Raw genomic sequence first — 20,883 nt, forward strand, 5'->3', positions numbered from 1 at the left:
AATTAAACCATTTATTTGTTTTAATGACTTGACTCGAATTTGACTTTGAGTTTATTGATTTTAAAAAGCAAAAATAGGGTGTATTTTTGAGGAAGGGTTTAAACAAGTATGGTTTAATCGTAGGATTAATATCCGACTTACCCCCTAAAAAAATGACGGAAAATACGCGCATAGAAGATCTCTAGACATGGTAAAAAAATGTGACATATTATGTGTGTGCTTTAGTGGTGAATGTGAGTGACATACTTTGACTCTTGTGTGAGACCATGAGACTATGTGCCTATACTCAATTAAGGACTTAACATGATTACTGCCATTATTAAATCGACTAAACCGTTTTAGCAAATTTATTAATTAGACTCATCGTGAGGACTCGAGCAAAATACACGCTGTCGACTAACGACAGTACCGTCGCCAGACGCTAAAGGTTAGTGCCAGACGACAGAGTCGTCGTCTGGCGCTAATCTCTAGTAGCGCCACAGTCCAAATCTTTGCGCCATTCTGGAACATCGATCTGGGACTGTTTCCAGTATTTTGCCTAAAAGGGACAAGCCTAACAGTCGTACTAAGCCAAGTTTGATCAATTTATTAGACTTTAAACACTTTGTAATTAGTTAATTAATTAAATTAACAAAGTTTTTTAGTCATTAATTAATTTATTTAACTCATTCATAAGTCAAAAAAACGGTTAGGGGAAAACACATAAAATATGCATAACAAATAATGCACAAGTAGCCATATAGTCACGACATGATGCAATGAGTTTGCAACCTAACCATGGCTCTAGTTCTCTAAAGTTCAAGATACTGGTTAGTCAAAGAGGATCCATGCTTATGAGTCTGGATGCACCGCGTGGAAGCCTTACCTATTGAAGGGTTGGCGCGTGTGGATGGGACCCCACGAGTTAAACTAGCTTTCATGGTTTGGTGAATTCAACAAACTCGGATGTACCCTTCGTTGCCAGGAGCGTTCGATTGGGTAGATGGAGCGTGAATCCCTAGAGGGTTATGGCCATATTTAGAACACATATGGGTTTTAGAAAAAAGGGAAAAACTCAATCAAGAAGTAAAACCGAGGAAACAGTACTAGAAAACTAGTTGAAACAAGAAGGTAGATTTATGGCTCGGTAGTGGAAGAATTTGGCGCAAGAAAATAGTGTCGTCACCAGACGTTGGCACTGTCGCCAGGCGACAGCGCCATCATTTGGCGCTGATGCTGTTTTCTCACCGCTAATTCCTACATGCCTCGGCAGCTTTCTGTTCTTGAATTTTCCAGTTCATTTCGTAGCATTATTTTGACTTTAGTTGTGAAAGATATTTCCCTAGCTTCCTACGTGTAAAATCCTATATTTTTGACGCATTACAGATGGTCTTTCCAATGAAAACCTTTTTATGCTTATGCCAATAATGTTAATCAAAATTACGCACATGAAATACTTAGAACTTTTCGAGTCTCATGCACTCATTCTAAATCATTGCCAAAGCAAATTTTAAGAATTAAAATAGAAATCCTCCCTAGCGTAGTCGCCAAAAAACTGTAGGGAATATTTCAAACCATCCCACACTTGAGCCCCACTGTGATCATACACTTAAGCATGGTGGCACCCAAAGGGAAGGAAGCTAGAGTAAAAGAGTCGCGAACAAGATTTAGGAACTTGTAAATCGTTCACACGGTGAAGGTTACACCCCTTAACGATCCAGGAGATCGTTAACTCCAATAGGTATGGAACCATGACTGGAATTTCGGGGATGAAGGTACAAATCTAACCTAAAAGAGATTGAACTTGCCCTAAAAATAGGCCTCTACTTTATTCTTCTTGTATTCATGTGCGCTTTCTGACTAACATGCAATCAATATATTTACCCTAAACCTGTTTAATCTATGTTGGCTGAATACTAGTGCACAAACAAATCTATTATTCGCGATCACTTACATTATAGTCAAATTACCCTGAACAAAGTTATTAATTATCTTATTAAGCGTGATTACAAGTACAAATTTCCTTTAAATATGCATAAAAGATGTAATCAAGCAATAACAATAATAAACAACAAGCAACATAATAATCATCATAACAATTATAATAAAAATTATAAGCATGATAATAATAATCATATTAAAGCATAATAATATTAGCAAGACCCTAGGCATGATACTAACAAGATTAATAACAAACCCTAGCATATCACTAAACATTAAAGATCAATTAACCCTAACATGACACTAACATGATATTAGGAAAGAAATAGGAAGCATCATAACAATCATACTTGATATTAGAAATTTTAGTTATTACCCTAAACATGATAATAGGAAGCAATAAAACATCCTAACATAATACTAGGAATCAAAATAAAATAATCTAAGCATGATTTCTATATCAGAAGATCAATAAAAAAAATTAAATTACTTACTTCGATCCCTCGTATCTCTTTCTAATAACAAAATACACACGTCAGTAACTTCAAGGAAAATAATAAACAATTAAATTAAATTAAATAATTGAAATAGAGATTTGGGACCAAACCCTTAGAAATATCAAACCTTTCACGTCTAGAGTGAAGGCAACTTAGAACTTGGCTAGGTATTTCTAGAACTAACGAGTGAGGAATTTTGAGAGAGGGAAGGTTTAGAAAAAGAAGAGAGAGAGAGAAAGCTTCTATATTTTAGAGAGAGAAAGAATAGAATTAGAGAATTCTGGTGATTTGAAAACAGGAAAATACGACCCCTATTTATAGGAAAAATAGCAATGGATGGAAGAAAATTATATTCGGAATAAAATTCCTCCTGTCGCCAACGACAGGAGTCAGGGCCAGACGACAGGCTCGTCGCCAGGCGACGAAGGTTAGCGCCAAGCGACGGCTCTGTCGTCTCGCGCTGGTTCAAAAGTACAAAGCGCTTTTACACGCGAAATCACCTTCTAAACCGGTTACAAGTAATTATGCGAAAATCAGATTTAATATATTTTAATCAAAATAAAACTTCTTTTAAAAATATAATTATAAATCATAATCTTATTATAATTAAAGAGAACCTTCTAGGTATTCTTAGAAGATTAAAATCAATCCTAATCACTTTAGGAATAATAATTAATAGGCCCTCCTCTAGATTATTGGGCCGCATTTAAAATCATTGGGCCTAATTTAATTTAATCAATAACTTCCTCATAATTCATCGAAATTGGGCTTAAAATATATCATTGGAAAGCCCTTTTCGAGCCCAATCTAACTACGCTATTATTGGACCCATATCATGGACCAAACCAAATTGGATTGGTTATTTTTCATAAATAGGGTAAGAAAAGAAATATTTTTGAAAACAGAAAGAGAGATATTTTAATAAAAACATCCTCATCACTAGACTTTCTACACTTTCACTTTGTTCGATAATCAAATGACGTGAAAGGTATTTATCACTGGGTTTGGTTTTGGGGAGACATATTTTGGTGTCTACAGCAAGTTAATTATTTCTATCCTTTGAAAATCTTACTTTCTATACGAGTTCATCTTGTATAAAAGGTAGAATTCACATTTCACACAACTTGCGAGTTTATAAGTTAAGAATAAGAAGATAGCTTAATTGTCTAAGTTTGCCAAGTCCATACTTTGTCATATTAGTTTTGGATTTCATGTGTAGCTTTCCTTTCATATACTAGAAGTCAAGTGATTGTATTGGTTGGGTTTGGGTGAGTGAATTATAATTTCATACAGTGTTCTAGGATTCAGTTGTAAGTCTAAGTGTTTAAGTACTAAGGGAGTACGGAGTGAATCTAAGTTAGGAACTTAGATTGGGTAGAATAGGGTTCTACTGTGTAGCAAGTTCGGTCTAGAACTTGTGAGTTTAGATCTGAGTGTAATAGAACTTGCGAGTTTAGGTCTGAGTATAATAGGTTGTAAATTTTGTGTTTTTCCTATTATAGTGAAGTGTTTTGGTGTAGGAAATCCCTTAGAAGGTCGAGGTTTTACTTCCAGTTGGGCCCTGAAAGGTTTCCTCGTAAAACACTGTATGCTATTGATAGGTTGTCGTACACCTGTCAAAAATAAATTCCTAACAAATCCAACTAACAATGTAGCAGGGTAAGCAGGGTCGAATCCACAGAGAGATGGTATTCAATCTAACCTCTAAGAAATTGGAGAAACTAAACAAGTCACGAAATTCGGATAGAAAAGTAGTCTAAATTAAAAGATGGATAAAATAATTAATAAAAAGACCTAGGGTTATGGTTCACCATGTTTATAGCTCTAAATCTATCAAATATCAATAAAAATTCAATCAATGAATTATCTAGAGCAATTGCTAAGCCTACAGTCGGGTCTTAACGCTCTCAATTCAACATATGTAGTTCGGTCGCTAACATAATCAGAATTGCTAATTGTAGGTAAGCCTCTAAAAGTAAGATCTTTCGATTCAAACTCTTATTAACAATAATTAATCAAACAATTGATCAGGTTGCAAGATTAACAACAAAACACTATCAATTAGAGAAATCAATAATCAAAATATTAAAATTATCAATCAAGATTCATAGTATAAACATGGATTCCCAAACCCTAGAAATAAAACTAATCAAACATGAAATAAATAATTAAAGCTAAATCTAATAAAGAAAGCATAATTAAAATAAAGAAATAAAATTACCTCAATGAATAAAAATAGTAAACTCAAGAACAATCCATGGAGAATCCATGGAGTTGCCCATGAGAAAACTAGGGCTAAGAAAACGAACGTAAAATAAAAAGTATGAAAAATCATAAGGAAAAATAATACCCCTTGAGTATTTATAAACTTCCTAAATTCTACTCCAAAAATAAATAAAGAAAATATAAATTACATAAGTTGTATTTTTATTGGACGATAGACGGTGACGTGTCACGAATAAGATCGACGGAATCGAGGGACGAGTAAAAGACGTGTAGCAATGAAGCCTCGTGGCTCTTGTTCACTCGCCAAAACCTGCGGCCGCAGGTCAGCCCCGCGCCCTAGCAGTAGCTACGGAGCCTCGATTGGGCGCGGGGTATGGTCGCAGGCCACCTAGCTCAGATTAAAACAGCCATAGATTCTTTTCTAGGAGGCTTCTTGGGGCATGTGACCTATCATTGGAAAGATTTTCAAGTCTAGTTTCCAACGCAATTTGAATCGCATCAATCCGATCTGTAGAACACAAGTTATGATCAAAAGAGTGGAAAAAGGTCAGTTTTGCCACTTTGTAAAATATCGTTTAACTTCGTTTTTAACTCAAATTCATTTCTGAAAGATGCATAGCGACCCTTGTGAATGCTATATTCATTCCTGATGCATATAAATCTCAAAATCAACTTTCACGAACATGTTATCTATGATTAATAAGCTCGATTCGTCGGCTTCCATCTAAATATCATCCGAATCAACTCCAAACACTTCAAAAGCGTCCAAACGACTATAAAATCACCTGAAACATCAAGACAAACACAAACGGAGCGTAATAGAGCACAAAACAAACAATTTATGCATTTGTGTCCTAAAAAGCAACAAAAGACCTAAAAAGCTACTATAAACTTAGCATAAACGTGCCTATAAATCCTATATAAATGTGATTTATCAAATTCCCCCAAGCTAAACCGTTGCTTGTCCCCAAGCAACACTAGACGAAGACGGAGAAACAAGACAAATAAGACTTCCAGGGAACCAGAATAAGACCGACCTGACTCTCGAGCAAACAATCAAACCAAAGTTATCAAGACCAAAATCTAGCTCGGATACAAATAGAACCACTTAACATCACGATCCACGATTGAAACCAAACTTGGCCACAAACGATTTCCCAATCAAGCTAGTCTTCACCACACACCTTGTAAAATATAAATATTTGATGCAACAAAGGGTAACTTGACAATAGCAAGAAATAACGTTCACTCAATCACAAAATACACATGCCGATCAAAAGGACTTTATAAGCTTGTAATGGGGCTAAGGTAAAGGGGTAGGATAATATTTAGGAAAATGTGAGTAAAGAGCCAACTTGGGGAGCAAAAACATAAACACGATCAAATAATGATCTAACTCCAATTGACATCACCAACTTTCTCCAAACATAATAAAAACCAAGATTGAAATCAACTATACATCGTCATGAATAATTTTTTTCTTTGTTTTTCTTTTTCTTTGCCTTTTTCTTTCATTTTTTCGGCTTTTTCAATGAAGTACACATAAACAAGATTTTTATTTTTATTTTCTTTTTATTCTTTTTTTTTTCTTCTTTCTTTTTCCAAGTAACACTTCTCAACTATAGAAACAACTTTTTTTTTTTCAATGTATATTCCACCATATTTTGCATAAATTAAAGCTTGACACTTAAACAACGACACCACATCAATAAGCTCCCCAAGCTAGCTAGACTTGGGAATAGTAACCAATGGGGCTAAAGTGGCTTGTAATGTAGCTATATATCAATAAATGGACAAGGCAACAACATGAGTGAGCAAAGGGAACAAATATATCTAAATATCATCTGAAGGTTACCTAAAGAACATGGCCTTTATCATATGCGGCATGCGTGAATCATAATCAAATTACTAATAAATCTCAAGCCAAAGTCATTGAAATAACAAATTTCATCAATCACATAAACACAGAGTAAGGTGATCTAACAAGAGAATTGGCTAGCTATACTTGATATGGGACAACCAATCTTCCACAAACCATTCAATTGGTTCACACAATGTCAAATAGTTAGCAATGTATAACACATACCGACTGAATTTTAGAATTATAACTAAGATCAAAAGAAGCTCAAGAGAGTCAAATCAAATTCGCACACGGTTCGAAGTCAAAAATATGAAAAATAGACACAAGTATGCACTATCAAAACAACTAAAAAAACTCAGAGAGCAATGCATTGTTTTTCGTTGTATGTAAACTCCCACTCCTAACGAATGGTACAAACCATACAACACCTACAAAGCAATAAAAACTAAACTAAAACACGGTAACATGCATAAAGTGATGATGACAATCATCCTCCCCCAAGCTAAACATCATATTGTCCTCAATGTGAACAAAGAGGAACTAAAGCATAAATAAGGGAGAGACACAACTCACAAAGGGGTGGGTAAGCGAGGGGAGCGTCAAAGGTATAAACACCTCCACCACAATTGGTAGTTGTAATTGGGTAATCGACGTAGCTAAGGAGCTTAGCTATGTTTGTACCTAGCAAAAGATTTCATCACTTGAACACACATTAGCATTATTATTTAAATAACAAAAAAAGAGATAAAAAAAATGAAAAGAAAGTCGGGTTGCCTCCCAATTAGCGCTGGTTTTTAAGGTCCCGCACGACCCTACTCAATTCGTCAATCGGAAGAATCCAATGCCTTGAGTAACTTATCATACGCCCCTTCAAACATATCATTGAGCACCGCATATGGCTTGACTGCAAGCACACAGATCTTGAAATACAGGGGGTTAGAAAAAATAAAAGAAAAATGAACGGAAAAAGAAAAAGTTAAAATAAAAAGAAAAAGAATGTATACACCTTACCCCTGCTTGCCCCTTAGGCCATGTAGACCTTTTTGAATAATCATCAAGGTCCACATGACCAAGTGTATCATGAAATGGAGACATTTTGAGAAAGTATGGAGGATTTGACATAGTGAATGAAGGAACTAGATCAAGCCTATGGGAAAACGGGATATGAAGGGGAGATGGGTTAGGCTTAACATAAATGCTTTTACCTTCAACTTCACCCTCATGAATAAGCTTGTCAACAAAATCTTCGACTACCAAAAGCTCCAAAACCATTGCTTTCTCAATCAAGGACTTCACGATAATTGGTTGTTCTTCCTTCTCCACTACATCTATATCATCATTCCAAAAAATTTCACCATCGGAATCATAGATAGATGGGAAATTATTCTCCTCTATTGTACTTTCACTTGATGGGGAGTAAATATCATGAGTCAAATTAATATTTTCCTCCACTGAAATACAATCCTCAAAACCAATATCATTATCATCATGTATCACCTGTTGGTTAGTATATTGTTGCACAGCAAGTAATTCAATAGATTTTGAAATACGTTGACAATCATGCATCAATTCATTAAGTTCTTCATGCTGATGAACAATAAACTCATTCATCATATTGAAAAGTTCCCTACACTCCGATGAATTGGGTTGAGTATAATTATCCACTTGGGGTTGGTAAGAGGAATTAAAATCATGCATATAAGACTCACTAGAGTAATAAGAATTTTCACAGGAATTCATGCATATATTTTGTGAATTTTGATAATCATATGATGCATCAAACATAGAAACATTAGCATTACAATACCCAGAATTATAATAATATTGCCCTTGATAATTAAGATCATTCATCCCATACGAATTATAATCATACCACTCCATGAAAACACAATAAGAGTAAAACAAAAAGTAAGTATATACACACTAAAAATAAGAAAAAAAATATATACAGATTAGTCTCACCAAATAAGAAGCTAAATAAAATTAAGCCGTCTCCCCGGCAACGGCGCCAAAATTTGATAGGTTGTCGTACACCTGTCAAAAATAAATTCCTAACAAATCCAACTAACAATGTAGCAGGGTAAGCAGGTTGAATCCACAGAGAGATGGTATTCAATCTAACCTCTAAGAAATTGGAGAAACTAAACAAGTCACGAAATTCGGATAGAAAAGTAGTCTAAATTAAAAGATGGATAAAATAATTAATAAAAAGACCTAGGGTTATGGTTCACCATGTTTATAGCTCTAAATCTATCAAATATCAATAAAAAATTCAATCAATGAATTATCTAGAGCAATTGCTAAGCCTACAGTCGGGTCTTAACGCTCTCAATTCAACATATGTAGTTCGGTCGCTAACATAATCAGAATTGCTAATTGTAGGTAAGCCTCTAAAAGTAAGATCTTTCGATTCAAACTCTTATTAACAATAATTAATCAAACAATTGATCAGGTTGCAAGATTGACAACAAAACACTATCAATTAGAGAAATCAATAATCAAAATATTAAAATTATCAATCAAGATTCATAATATAAACATGGATTCCCAAACCCTAGAAATAAAACTACTCAAACATGAAATAAATAATTAAAGCTAAATCTAATAAAGAAAGCATAATTAAAATAAAGAAATAAAATTACCTCAATGAATAAAAATAGTAAACACAAAAACAATCCATGGAGAATCCATGGAGTTGCCCATGAGAAAACTAGGGCTAAGAAAACGAACGTAAAATAAAAAGTATGAAAAAGCATAAGGAAAAATAACACCCCTTGAGTATTTATAAACTTCCTAAATTCTAATCCAAAAATAAATAAAGAAAATATAAATTACATAAGTTGTATTTTTATTGGACGATAGACGGTGACATGTCACGAATAAGATCGACGGAATCGAGGGACGAGTAAAAGACGTGTATCGATGAAGCCTCGTGGCTGTTGTTCACTCGCCAAAACCTGCGGCTGCAGGTCAGCCCCGCGCCCTGGCAGTAGCTACGGAGCCTCGATTGGGCGCGGGGTATGGTCGAAGGCTACCTAGCTCGGATTAAAACAACCATAGATTCTTTTCTAGGAGGATTCTCGGGTCATGTGACCTATCATTGGAAATATTTTCAAGTCTAGTTTCCAACGCAATTTTAATCGCATCAATCCAATCTGTAGAACACAAGTTATGATCAAAAGAGTGGAAAAAGGTCAGTTTTGCCACTTTGTAAAATTTTGTTTAACTTCGTTTTTAACTCAAATTCATTTCTGAAAGATGCATAGCGACCCTTGTGAATGCTATATTCATTCCTGATGCATATAAATCTCAAATTCAACATTCACGAACATGGTATCTACGATTAATAAGCTCGATTCGTCGGCTTCCATCTAAATATCATCCGAATCAACTCCAAACACTTCAAAAGCGTCCAAACGACTATAAAATCACATGAAACATCAAGACAAACACAAACGGAGCGTAATAGAGCACAAAACAAACAATTTATGCATTTGTGTCCTAAAAAGCAATAAAAGACCTAAAAAGCTACTATAAACATAGCATAAACGTGCCTATAAATCCTATATAAATGTGATTTATCAGCTATGCAAGTTCCTTTTATATCCTGTTTTATATTTCACAAAAGTAGCCAATATGAACTCACTTATAATTCACCACCCGCTTTTGTAGTGTTCTTCTCAACTAACAATAAGAAAATCACATAATTAGTTTTGATTGACCGATTTGTTTTCAAAATTAATAGTTGTTCTTACTTGAGTTAACCTAATATGTGTGTGTATATATATATTTGATTCCTACGAAAGTGAGTTAGTGTATATTCTTGTCTCTTCTCTTCTTTTTGTTTGCTTGGATAAGCTCATCATTTCTCCCTTGGCTTTGTTTTTCTTGAGGATGCGCAGGCACGCCACCCTTGCAGCACGGGCTCGCCTCCCCTGCAGCGCAGGCGTGCCTTCCTGTGTATTTGTTTGTTCTGTTGTTGTTTTCGCGCCTCTATAAATACCTTTGTAAACCCGATTTTTGGGGCAAGTTTAGAATAAGCTTCATTTTACATTTTTGATCTTTTTTCTTAGCTTAGTTGAGAGCTTCTCTCTCTAGTTTTAGGGTTAGTTTAGGAGTAGGTTTTAGAGAGAGAAAGTGAGGAATTTCAATGGTGATTGAGAGATTGAAGATTCAATGGTGACAATTGTGTTGGAGATCTTCTCTATGATCAATGAGCATTCTTAACTCTATCTCATTTTATTGCTTTGTTTGATTTCATATTTGTTTGGTTTGATTTTGACGTTTGATTGTTGATTAGTGTAGTTGTTCTTCATATATTGTTGATTATTGATTTCTTTAGTTGTTAGTTGATTTGATGATGATGTTAGAGTAGTTGTTTGCTAGGAATTGGGTGAAACTTGTATGATTGATTGGTTGTGCTTAATTTGGGGATTGTGTTGATTAATTGTTGAGATTAAAGTGATTAATGGAAGTCTGCATGTGTGTAATTCGATTAGGCCTTGAGAATTATGCTAGATTGCATTGTAGTTTCTAATGATACGGACCATTGATTTAGGAATTGCAATTGTCGATTGAGCTTGATTAGTGATGCTCCTAGTTAGAGTCTCTTGTAGTTGGCGCTAGTTTGACCTCTAGGAGATAGCTTGTTGACTCTTTTGATTGAGCTTTCCATTTGTCTTCACAACCATTGATTAGCATATTGTTCCCGAGTTGCTACAATTGTCATGATTACTTGTTGATCCCTGTTCTTAGTGCTTTATTTGTTTGGTTTCTTTAATTGTTAGTTGTTAGTGTTCTCTCTTTATCTTTGTTTTCGACCTAGCTTAGGCACATAATTGAGAGCGCTTGAACATTACCGTTCCTTTGGGTTCGATCCTTAACTTGCCTCTATACTAGTATATAGGTTTGTTAAGTGTTTATAAATTTAGTTTGACCGAGGGAGGATTAGTTTCAACGACCTAGTTCCACCCCTCGTCACAATCATACTTGTTCGTTTACGGGTATTTTAGGGATTAATAATCACTTGACAATCTAAAAAAATTAGGAAAAAAAAAAAAAAGAATGTACAACAAAAAAAAATGGTTGTCTAAAGCCATGTTCTCTTTTTATTTTCTCTGAACATCTAAGGAAATGTTGGTTCAATGTTAAAATAAGAGAACAGTTATATATAATAACATATCTCTTTGATTTTTTAATATTTTTCTTTCCTTTTGTACCTCTTTGGATCGTCCGTTGTATAGAAACATTGTTATTGTATCGAAAATAAATTTCTAAACCAGAAGTTTTATTAAAAATAAAACTCTAAAATAACTTTTTTATCCTACTAAATCATTCATATTTCATTTAAAATAAAACACTAAAATAACTATTTTATCCTACTGAATCTATCCAACTTTTTTTATCCTATTTTTAAAAACATATATTTAAATAAATCCTACGTGTTATATCATATAACTATATATAAAAGTAAGTCTTGTAGCCAGGCCACGAGACAACGACATTTGAAATTCAAGGTTTTCGTCAAGTGTCGCTTCACGTAGGAGATAAATAGGTATTATTGTGACCCATGTGATTCTAAGTAAGAGATTTTTTAATAAATTTTTTAACATAAAATTGTTGCATATAGTTTTATTATCGATAAAATTCTAATATTTCATATATAAAAAATTAATCACAACTTTTAATAAATAACATACAACTCAATACTATTTCCATCATCAAAGCCACATACAAAAGCATTGTTATATAATTTATTTTAAAATATATTAAAAAATCAATAAAATAAGTTTTAATAAGTAAATATAATTTTAGTTTGGTAAAAATACTTTCAGTTCAGTGAAAATAATTTAAGTTCAATAAAAATAATTTCTAGACAATAATAACATAGATATCTATTTACAAACAAAACTACACAAAGTACACTCCATATGATATCATATGTATGTCTAAATATCCTACATTATAAACACTAATTATTTGACCTTATTTTACATTCAAGTAAAAATATAGTCTTAATTTTATTAACCATTTGGGCATCGCCCGGAGCACAAAACTACACGAGAAAGAGATACTTGACATTTTGGATTGTTGCCAAATGTTGCGTCACGTAGGAAATAAATAGGTATTATTCCGACATATATGATACCTAATAAGTAAATTTAGATATTTTTTTTAAGATAAAAATGTTGTATAGAGTTCATTATCTATATAATTCTATTTTATATATACAAAATTAATCCTAACTTTTAATAAAAATCCTATGACTCGGTTCTATTTCCATCATAAAAAAATTATTTAAAATAAGATACAATTATAATATATTAAATTTATTTTTACAAAAATAGAGAATTAGTAAAAATAATTTAAGTTTAATAAAAATAATTTCAATTTAGTCAATAATAACATAGATATTTGTTGACAAACAAAGCCACAAAATTTACACTGTTATTTAATTAAAAAGCGATTTGCTAGCATATGTCTTAATATCCTACATTATCAAAAGGGATTGTAAGATCGCATTTAACATTCAAGCAAAAAAAATTTGTACTAAAATTTTATCAATAATCTGGGCATCACCCGGGCACAAAACTAGTTAATAATAAATTGTTGTCGATGTGGCGCGACACTTGGTGAAAAATTGAAATGTCAAATGTCGTTGTCTCGTGACCTGACTAAAAATTTAGGTTTATATATTAATTATATTATGTAATACATGATTATTAGAAACCAAGATATGGGTTAACCTAAGTATACACTTGGATAATTTATAAACATTTATTTTTCCTGCTACATTATATTATTATGAGAAATTTTATTCATACGAAATATAAAAAAGATTGCTTACATATAAAACAAAAATTTACAAATTTCTAAATAAATGTATGGTGTATTAAGTCAATAACAAATACTCATTTAAACAAGAAATTAAATCATAGAATGTGATCACCAACCCTATCATAATCATAATGTTATAAGAATAATAATTATAAAATCTCCGACTAATCAGCTAAAGATTCATGACAACAATTCAATGAACAAACAAAAATATTTCTTTACAAAAATCCCTTTGCAACCAACTCAATCAAGGTCCAATCGATCCACTCACACCACCCCCCCGTGTGCATCTTTATGAAATCTCACCTTATATTATAAAATGCAGGGCTTGCAGGAAGCACTGTGGGACAACCCACTCGTGCACCCATTAATTTATATAAATTTTTAATTATAAAATTAATTACAATTTTCTCAAATAATGTAATTGAATTAATTAATTTGTATGGAAGTTGAAATGTCATAATCTATGCACATATATTCAAGGCTGTCTTGATAAAGATCTGTCTCGAACCGACTATTTCATCGGTTGTTGTATTGAATCATTTCATATTTTTTAGTACCATTGAAAGGATTTATCAATGGATGCCGTGACCACTATTCATGGTAGGAAGAAGACAAGGTTGATGCACAAAATCTATGCATTTATGTCAACGGGAACCATGTTAGATCACTAGACATCTTAACATGTATGATTTATATATGGTGCATCGTACCAAGAAGGATTATTTGTGTTAGATTAATACTCTCGTCCATTCGTTTTATTATAATAAGGATTATTTACATACATGCATTGTAGATCAGGGTAACGAAGTATAGGGCGATTTTGCTTTATATGAATAATGAGCTTATCTCAACTTATTATTATTAGGAAAATTTACTTTAAATAATACAACCTTTGTCTCATTCTCCCAAAATAAACCAACCTTTGAATTATTCCAACTTTTATACCCCTTCTTTCCATAATGCACCCAAATGACCGGTTACATAAACAACAGGTCATCCCTTTCTTTCTCCTCCATCCCACCATCTTCCTCCATTACCACCACCTAAAACTCCACCACCCCACCACAAACTACAGCAGCATCTCCCACGCAAATTTGCAGCACCACAACCAAACCACACCACCACCGAGCACCACCACCGTAAATAATAGCCCACCACCTCTAATATACCACCACCATAGCCAGCACTAGAACCACTATCCCCCTCTCTCCATCACCAAAATTAATTCCGAATTCAACCGAACAAACATTAATTCAAAATCATGTGAAAAATAATTATGAAAGATCCAAATTCAACAAAATTAATGAATTAATTCAATAAAAATGCATAATTACATACAACATTTCTTGGTAGTTGAATAATTAGCATCAAATTAAAGAAAGGGGAGTAGGAAAGAGTGAGCAGAGAATATACAAGAGAAGGTGGTGGTTGTTTTAATGGTGGCCATGGATGGTTTGGGGTTCATGGTTTTGGTGGGTGGGTAGTAGTTTGTGGTGGGGTGGTGGTTAAAGGAGAATGCGGTGGTTAATTTTGGTGTTGGTGGTGGTCAGGGCGTTTAAGGGTGACGAAAATGAAGGTGGATAGGGATTTCGGTCGGGTTTGTGGTGGACTGGTGGGGGTGACGGAACTGAAGGTGGGTGGAAATTAGGGCCAATTTCGTGGTGGTTGTTTATTAGTTGTAGTGATGTTGTTGGTGGGTAAGTGGGAGGGGACAGGGGAGGTAGTGAAGGAGGTGGCCATGGAAGAAGGATGAAGGATGAAGGAGGTGGCTCGTGGTAAGAGAGGAGAAAGAAAGAAGTGTTTTTTTTTTTAATGTAAATTAAAATTAGACCAATAACAAAATGACACGTAGGCAAGGTAACTTGTTAAACCGGCTTGGTGACCTGTTGGGTTCATTTTGGGAAGAAGGGGTATAAAGGTTGGTTTATTCTAGAATAATCAAAAGGTTGGTGTATTTTGGGAGAACCGGGCAAAGGTTGGTGTATTAGAAGTAATTTTTCCTTATTATTATTATTTGAGTAATACAATTCCTTTCATCTGCTTTATTTAATAAAGGATAATACATACATACATACATTGATACATATATTGTAGATCAGGGTAATGGAGTATATTAGGGTGATTTTGCTTTATACGAATAATGAGGTTATCTCAATTTATTATTATTATTTGATTAATACAATTCCCTTCATCTGCTTTATTTAATGAAGGATTATACATATATACATGCATTGTAGAGTAATGGAGTATGCTAGGGCGATTTGCTTTCACGGAGTATAGGAATAATGAGCTTATCTTTACTTATTTAAAAGGGAAAATACACTTTAATAATCCCAACTATGGGCGATTTACCTACAATAATCCCAACTATCGATTATTCTACAATAATCCCAACTATTAGGTCAGTTTTCCTCCAGCAGTCCCAAAAACCGGTTACCTACTGAGAGGGTAAACTTTTTTTTTTTTTTGTTTTTTAAATGCCACATGTCATCACATGATTGGATTATCTAAAAAAAATTAAAAAAAAAAAAAGAAAAAAAAAGGGAAAAAAAAAAACAAAAATCGAATTAATCAGCCAACCCAGCCAACCACCACTGTTCCCAGCCACCCACAGCCAATCGGAACCGGCCGACCACCTCCCTAACTTCCCGAAAACGGCCGATCGGCCCTCCCTACCCTCGAAACACACACCCCCGATCAACCCCAACCCCCTAAAACCACTCTCCTCCATTACAACCCCTTCGTCGGAAAATCAATTATTCAAAAAAAAAAAAAAAAAATCAACCACTCCTCTTCCCTTCCTACACCCTTGAAACTTCCCATGGGGGCGAATTCAAGGGTTGGGGAAAGAAGGAGGGTCGTTTTTTATGGTGGGAAGGTTGTTTTCGAGGGTTTAGTGGTTTGGGAGTGGAAGGTGGTTCGGTGGTATAGGGGTGGTTATGGGCTGGCGAAGGTGGATTTTATGGTTGGGAAGGGTCGGTCGGCCATTTTCGAGGGTTAGGGGAGACGGCTGGCCATTTTTCGAGGGGCTGGGGGTTGGCCCTAGTGTTTTGCGGTGGCACAAGGGTATTTTGGTGCGATTTGGGGCCGTTGCTGGTGGTTTCACGGGCAAGGGTTAGGTGTTTTGGCCGGTTTCGGGGGTGCGACTGGTCTTGGGAGTCGTTTCCGGCGTGGGTGGCTGGAGAAGGTGGTGTTTTAGGGTTGCGGCAGGAGGTGGAGGTGGTGGTTAAGGGCTGGAATGGTGGCTGCCGAAATTTTTTTTTTGTTTTTTGGTTTTTTTTTTTGTTTTTTTATTTAATTTTTTTAGAACCACTCACACACTGACACGTGTCAAACAACCTTCAATAATAGGTTGTTGACTTTTGTTGACCGGTTTGGGACTGCTAGAGGAAAACTGACCTAATAGTTGGGATTATTGTAGAATAATCGATAGTTGGGATTATTGTAGGTAAATCGCCCATAGTTGGGATTATTAAAGTGTATTTTTCCTATTTAAAATTAACTAGCATTTTGGCCCGTTCGATGCACGGGTTCATATTTAGGTTATTTCATATGTAGGTATGTTTTTCAGTAGTTGAAACTTGTGATATGAAATACGAACTAATTGTTTCATTGCTAAAACTTAAAAGGAAAAAAAGAATAAGGGTAGAACTGGGGAAAAAGATAAAAGAATTTAGTTACATATATATACATGATGACTGTAGGATATGAAATGACATATTGGTTTAAGTTATATTTTAAGTCTATTAGTTGAAAAGACAATTTTTATATAATTCAATTCATATGTTTATGTGATGTATATTAATTGGTTCAACTTTATTTTATTATGATGTAAATGAAACACTTCATTTTCTTAATTGAATTTGCAAGTTACAGAATGTATAAAGACTTAAACTAAAAGATTAAAAGGGGTGACATGTGTCATGTGTGGTAGTGAGTGACTTGTGATGACATGTGTCATATGAAAAATTATGGTTTGTGTTTTTAAATACAAAGTATAGATATAGATTATAGTCTAAACTTGTTTTGTTGGACCATGAAATAAATTTATTACGGCTATATTGTTGATGTTATAAGTTTGGTATCGAATTCAAGTTGTCTTTATTAAACTTATTTGAGCTTTATTGTTGATTTTGTCTAAACTCATCTATTGTTTGTAAAACTTGATTAAGGCCCTTTTCACTTCACCTTATTTTTGTTGAACTGAAATAATTTTTACTGAACTGAAATTATTTTGCTAAGAGCATCTCCAATGGTTTACTTGTAAGGACTTGCTTGCAATATAAATAAAATTTCTAGCTACATGCTTATCATTGGAGAACAAAAAATTGAGCAACATGCTAGCAATTGTAGCCTAAACAAGCTACATGATTGATTGAAAAAGAGACAAATAAACTTCACTTATATTGTAACATGTGTATAATTATTTATTTATTTTTTAAAATTTATTTTTTACAAACTAAAAAATGTTGTAGCTTACCATTGGGACACTTTGTTGCTAAAAAGTGTTGTAGCTTAAAAATTAATGTGGAAAAGCTAGCTACAATGCAAGCTACAAAGCATTGTACCTTGCCATTGGATATGCTCTAAACTTGAATTATTGATACTAAACTGAAATTATTTTTACTAAACTTAAATTTATTTTAATGAACTAAAAGTATTTTTACCGAGCGTCTATTATATTTCTTCTTTGAAATTACTGGTTTTTACTGAATTAAACTTATTTTACTAAACTGAAATTATTTTTACTAAAACAAACTTATATTAATGAACTGAACATTATTTTGCCAAATATTATTTTTTTAAGGTGAAGTGAACAGGGCCTAATTTGAATTTCTATTTGTAAGCCACGAGTTTAATTACCCTTTTTTTTTTACACAAAACAAAGTTAATTACCTTATCTCAACGTTTTACTTTTTTTAGGTTAAATTACTTAATAAATATAAAGTCATACCACATGATTTTAACTTAACGGTCTATATTATTATTAAAAAAAAATAATAAAACGCTAACGTTTAAAATTTTACAAACAGATAATTTAAATATATTTTAGATATAGAACAGGAGTTATGATACTGGGAGAAGGGTATGGAAACCAATATACTATGTGCATTCAACCAAAAATTCCACATTAAATTAATTAAAACATCTCATTTTTTTTTTTAGCATAACTCGCCCATGAATCATATTTTCAAATATCAAAATTAGTGTTTACAAGCGTACACACTCACTTAAGGGCCTGTTCTTTTTAGCTTAATTTCATTTTAGTTTAGTTCAGTTCACTTTAGCTCCAATCAATTCATTTCATTTCAGTTCACTTCAATTCCTAATTTTCTTCTCTCATAAACAATTCAGTTCATCTTATTTCAGTTCTAAGTTCATTTTAGCTCAATTCAGTAAATCAGAACAGCTCCTAAAACCCTTACTCCGTACATAAATCTTAAAAACTTAAGTTAAGAAATAACATCTTAAGTGTTTAAATAAAAGTCTAAAAGTATAACATGTGGTAACTCTTAAAGGAATTAATCATTAATATAACTTGGTATACTTCCGTGTTTTTATTTATTTATTTATTTTTTTTAAATCCCAACACCCTTAATCCCAACCTGACGGAATATTCAAATTTATATATATAAAACAATCCAGTCCAATTCAATTCAATCCGAATTATTTATTCGGTTTGGATCGAATTAGACTTTAATTTAATTAGAATTACCATGCACTCTTGGTCCAAGTCAATATATGAATAATGTAAAAATCAAAAAATAAAATAAAAAAGATCTAGCATAATTTTGTCCTCTCTAAAGGATCATCCAAATGAATCATGAGTAATTTAACTTTAATTCGAATTTCATTGTCGAATTGAACTTGTATGTATAAAATATTAAAGGTGGGGACTACATGAGATTAAGGCTATATTATTAGTTCAAAAACATGCAAGTATGATAAGATAAAGTGATAAACCCCCCATCATTATGGAAGGCCACCCTGGCTTCACATGTTCATTGGTCACCACATTAGACCTCGATTGTTTTGCTAGTCTAACACTCTATTATATTTTTAATTTTATTTTGATTTGGTAACGGTAGTATAATTATTAGGCCTTGATGTTTGTATATATACGTGACCACCCCATATCACATTTGTATAATTAACCTTACAACAACAAAAATAAAATCTTTGTGTTTCTTTCTTAAGTAAAATGGCTGGTTTCTTTCTTAAGCCAAGTACTCGAGGCCATGCTAGATCAATTAGCTTACCGGCGAGATCACATCCTACCACCCTCAAAATGGAAGAAGAACTTAACAAGCTTCGAAATCTAGAGTTTTCTTCGTCGAATTCATTAGCACCAAATAAACTAGGCCTTGCCATATCTGGCCTTGCGGAGCTCTACAAATCTATAGGAGATCTTCTCAAACTACCTCAAACACAAAATGCCTTAGCCAAACACGACGATTCCTCTTGGGTGGATGAGCTCCTAGAGGAATCGGTATCATTCCTTGATGTATGTGAACACACAAGGGAAAATTTGTTCCTTTTGAGGGAAAGTATAGGGAAGCTTCAATCAAGTTTTAGGAGAAGAAATAACGGTGGAGAAGTAGACATCGATGATGATGTTACTAAATACGTTTCTTTTGTTAAGAATTTAAAGAGAGATATGGGTAAATCCCTTGTTTTTCTAAAACAAATTGACATCAAATTGTCAGAATCTTTGTTGTTTAACAAGGTGAACAATGATCAACACATCGTTGCAGTGGTACGAGTTTTAAGGGAATCGAGCTTGATGTGTAGCATTATTTTCAAGTCGATTTTGGGATACTTTTCGGGTACAGCTTTGCAGCCTAAGGCTAGCAAATGGTCTTTAGTGCTAAAAGTTGTGCACAACAAAGGTCATGTAGGAGATGACCTTAATGATTTGGAGGATGCAGAAATCGCGCTTAATAGCTTGATTGTTCGAAAATTGAGCAAGCAGGGTACGGGTATGATGATTCAACTTGCATGTAAAAAACTTCTAGCACTTGATACAAGAACAGAAGAAATCGAGAAGGATCTCGAGTGCTTGTTTAGGCAAATGATACATGCACGAGTTTCTCTCTTAAACATACTTTCGGATCATTGATTTAATCAATTAGGGAGCAATATGTTCTTGATAAAGATTACAATAATTTTTCTCAAGGATGAATTCTATAAACAGTATCCAATTTTTGGAGGATCTGTTACACAAGTGTTATTTTATTTTTTAAAAAAAAAGTTATTGTTAAGATAATTATGTCAATCATGTACATAATACTCACTAGGAAAATGCAAAAGGAAAAAAAGGAATAATCCTTTGTATTTTTCTAATTGATCGACTAGTTACATGTAAACCTTTAGAGAATTGCATAGATTTATGCGTATTCTATTTCATTGGCTAATCTATATAATATCGTCAAATTTGATTTTAGTTGAAATTTTTTTAGCAGGATAATTCGCTCGTTTAATACCAACTTTCTCAATACATATCATCAATATTTATAAAATTGATGATTTATATTGAGA

The 20,883-nt window shown here is 33.4% G+C and overlaps 1 protein-coding gene across 1 annotated transcript; it reads left to right on the forward strand.

The window, feature by feature from the left end:
• Positions 1-19,546: 19,546 nt before the first annotated feature.
• Positions 19,547-20,464, forward strand: LOC145629277 (uncharacterized). The gene has a single exon (XM_081681828.1). The coding sequence runs from the start codon at positions 19,547-19,549 to the stop codon at positions 20,462-20,464; it is 918 nt and encodes a 305-aa protein (XP_081537954.1).
• The last annotated feature ends 419 nt before the right edge of the window (positions 20,465-20,883 follow it).

The sequence above is a fragment of the Chenopodium album genome, chromosome 1 (genome assembly GCF_948465745.1).
Source record: "Chenopodium album chromosome 1, dcCheAlbu1.1, whole genome shotgun sequence".
Lineage (NCBI taxonomy): Eukaryota > Viridiplantae > Streptophyta > Magnoliopsida > Caryophyllales > Amaranthaceae > Chenopodium > Chenopodium album.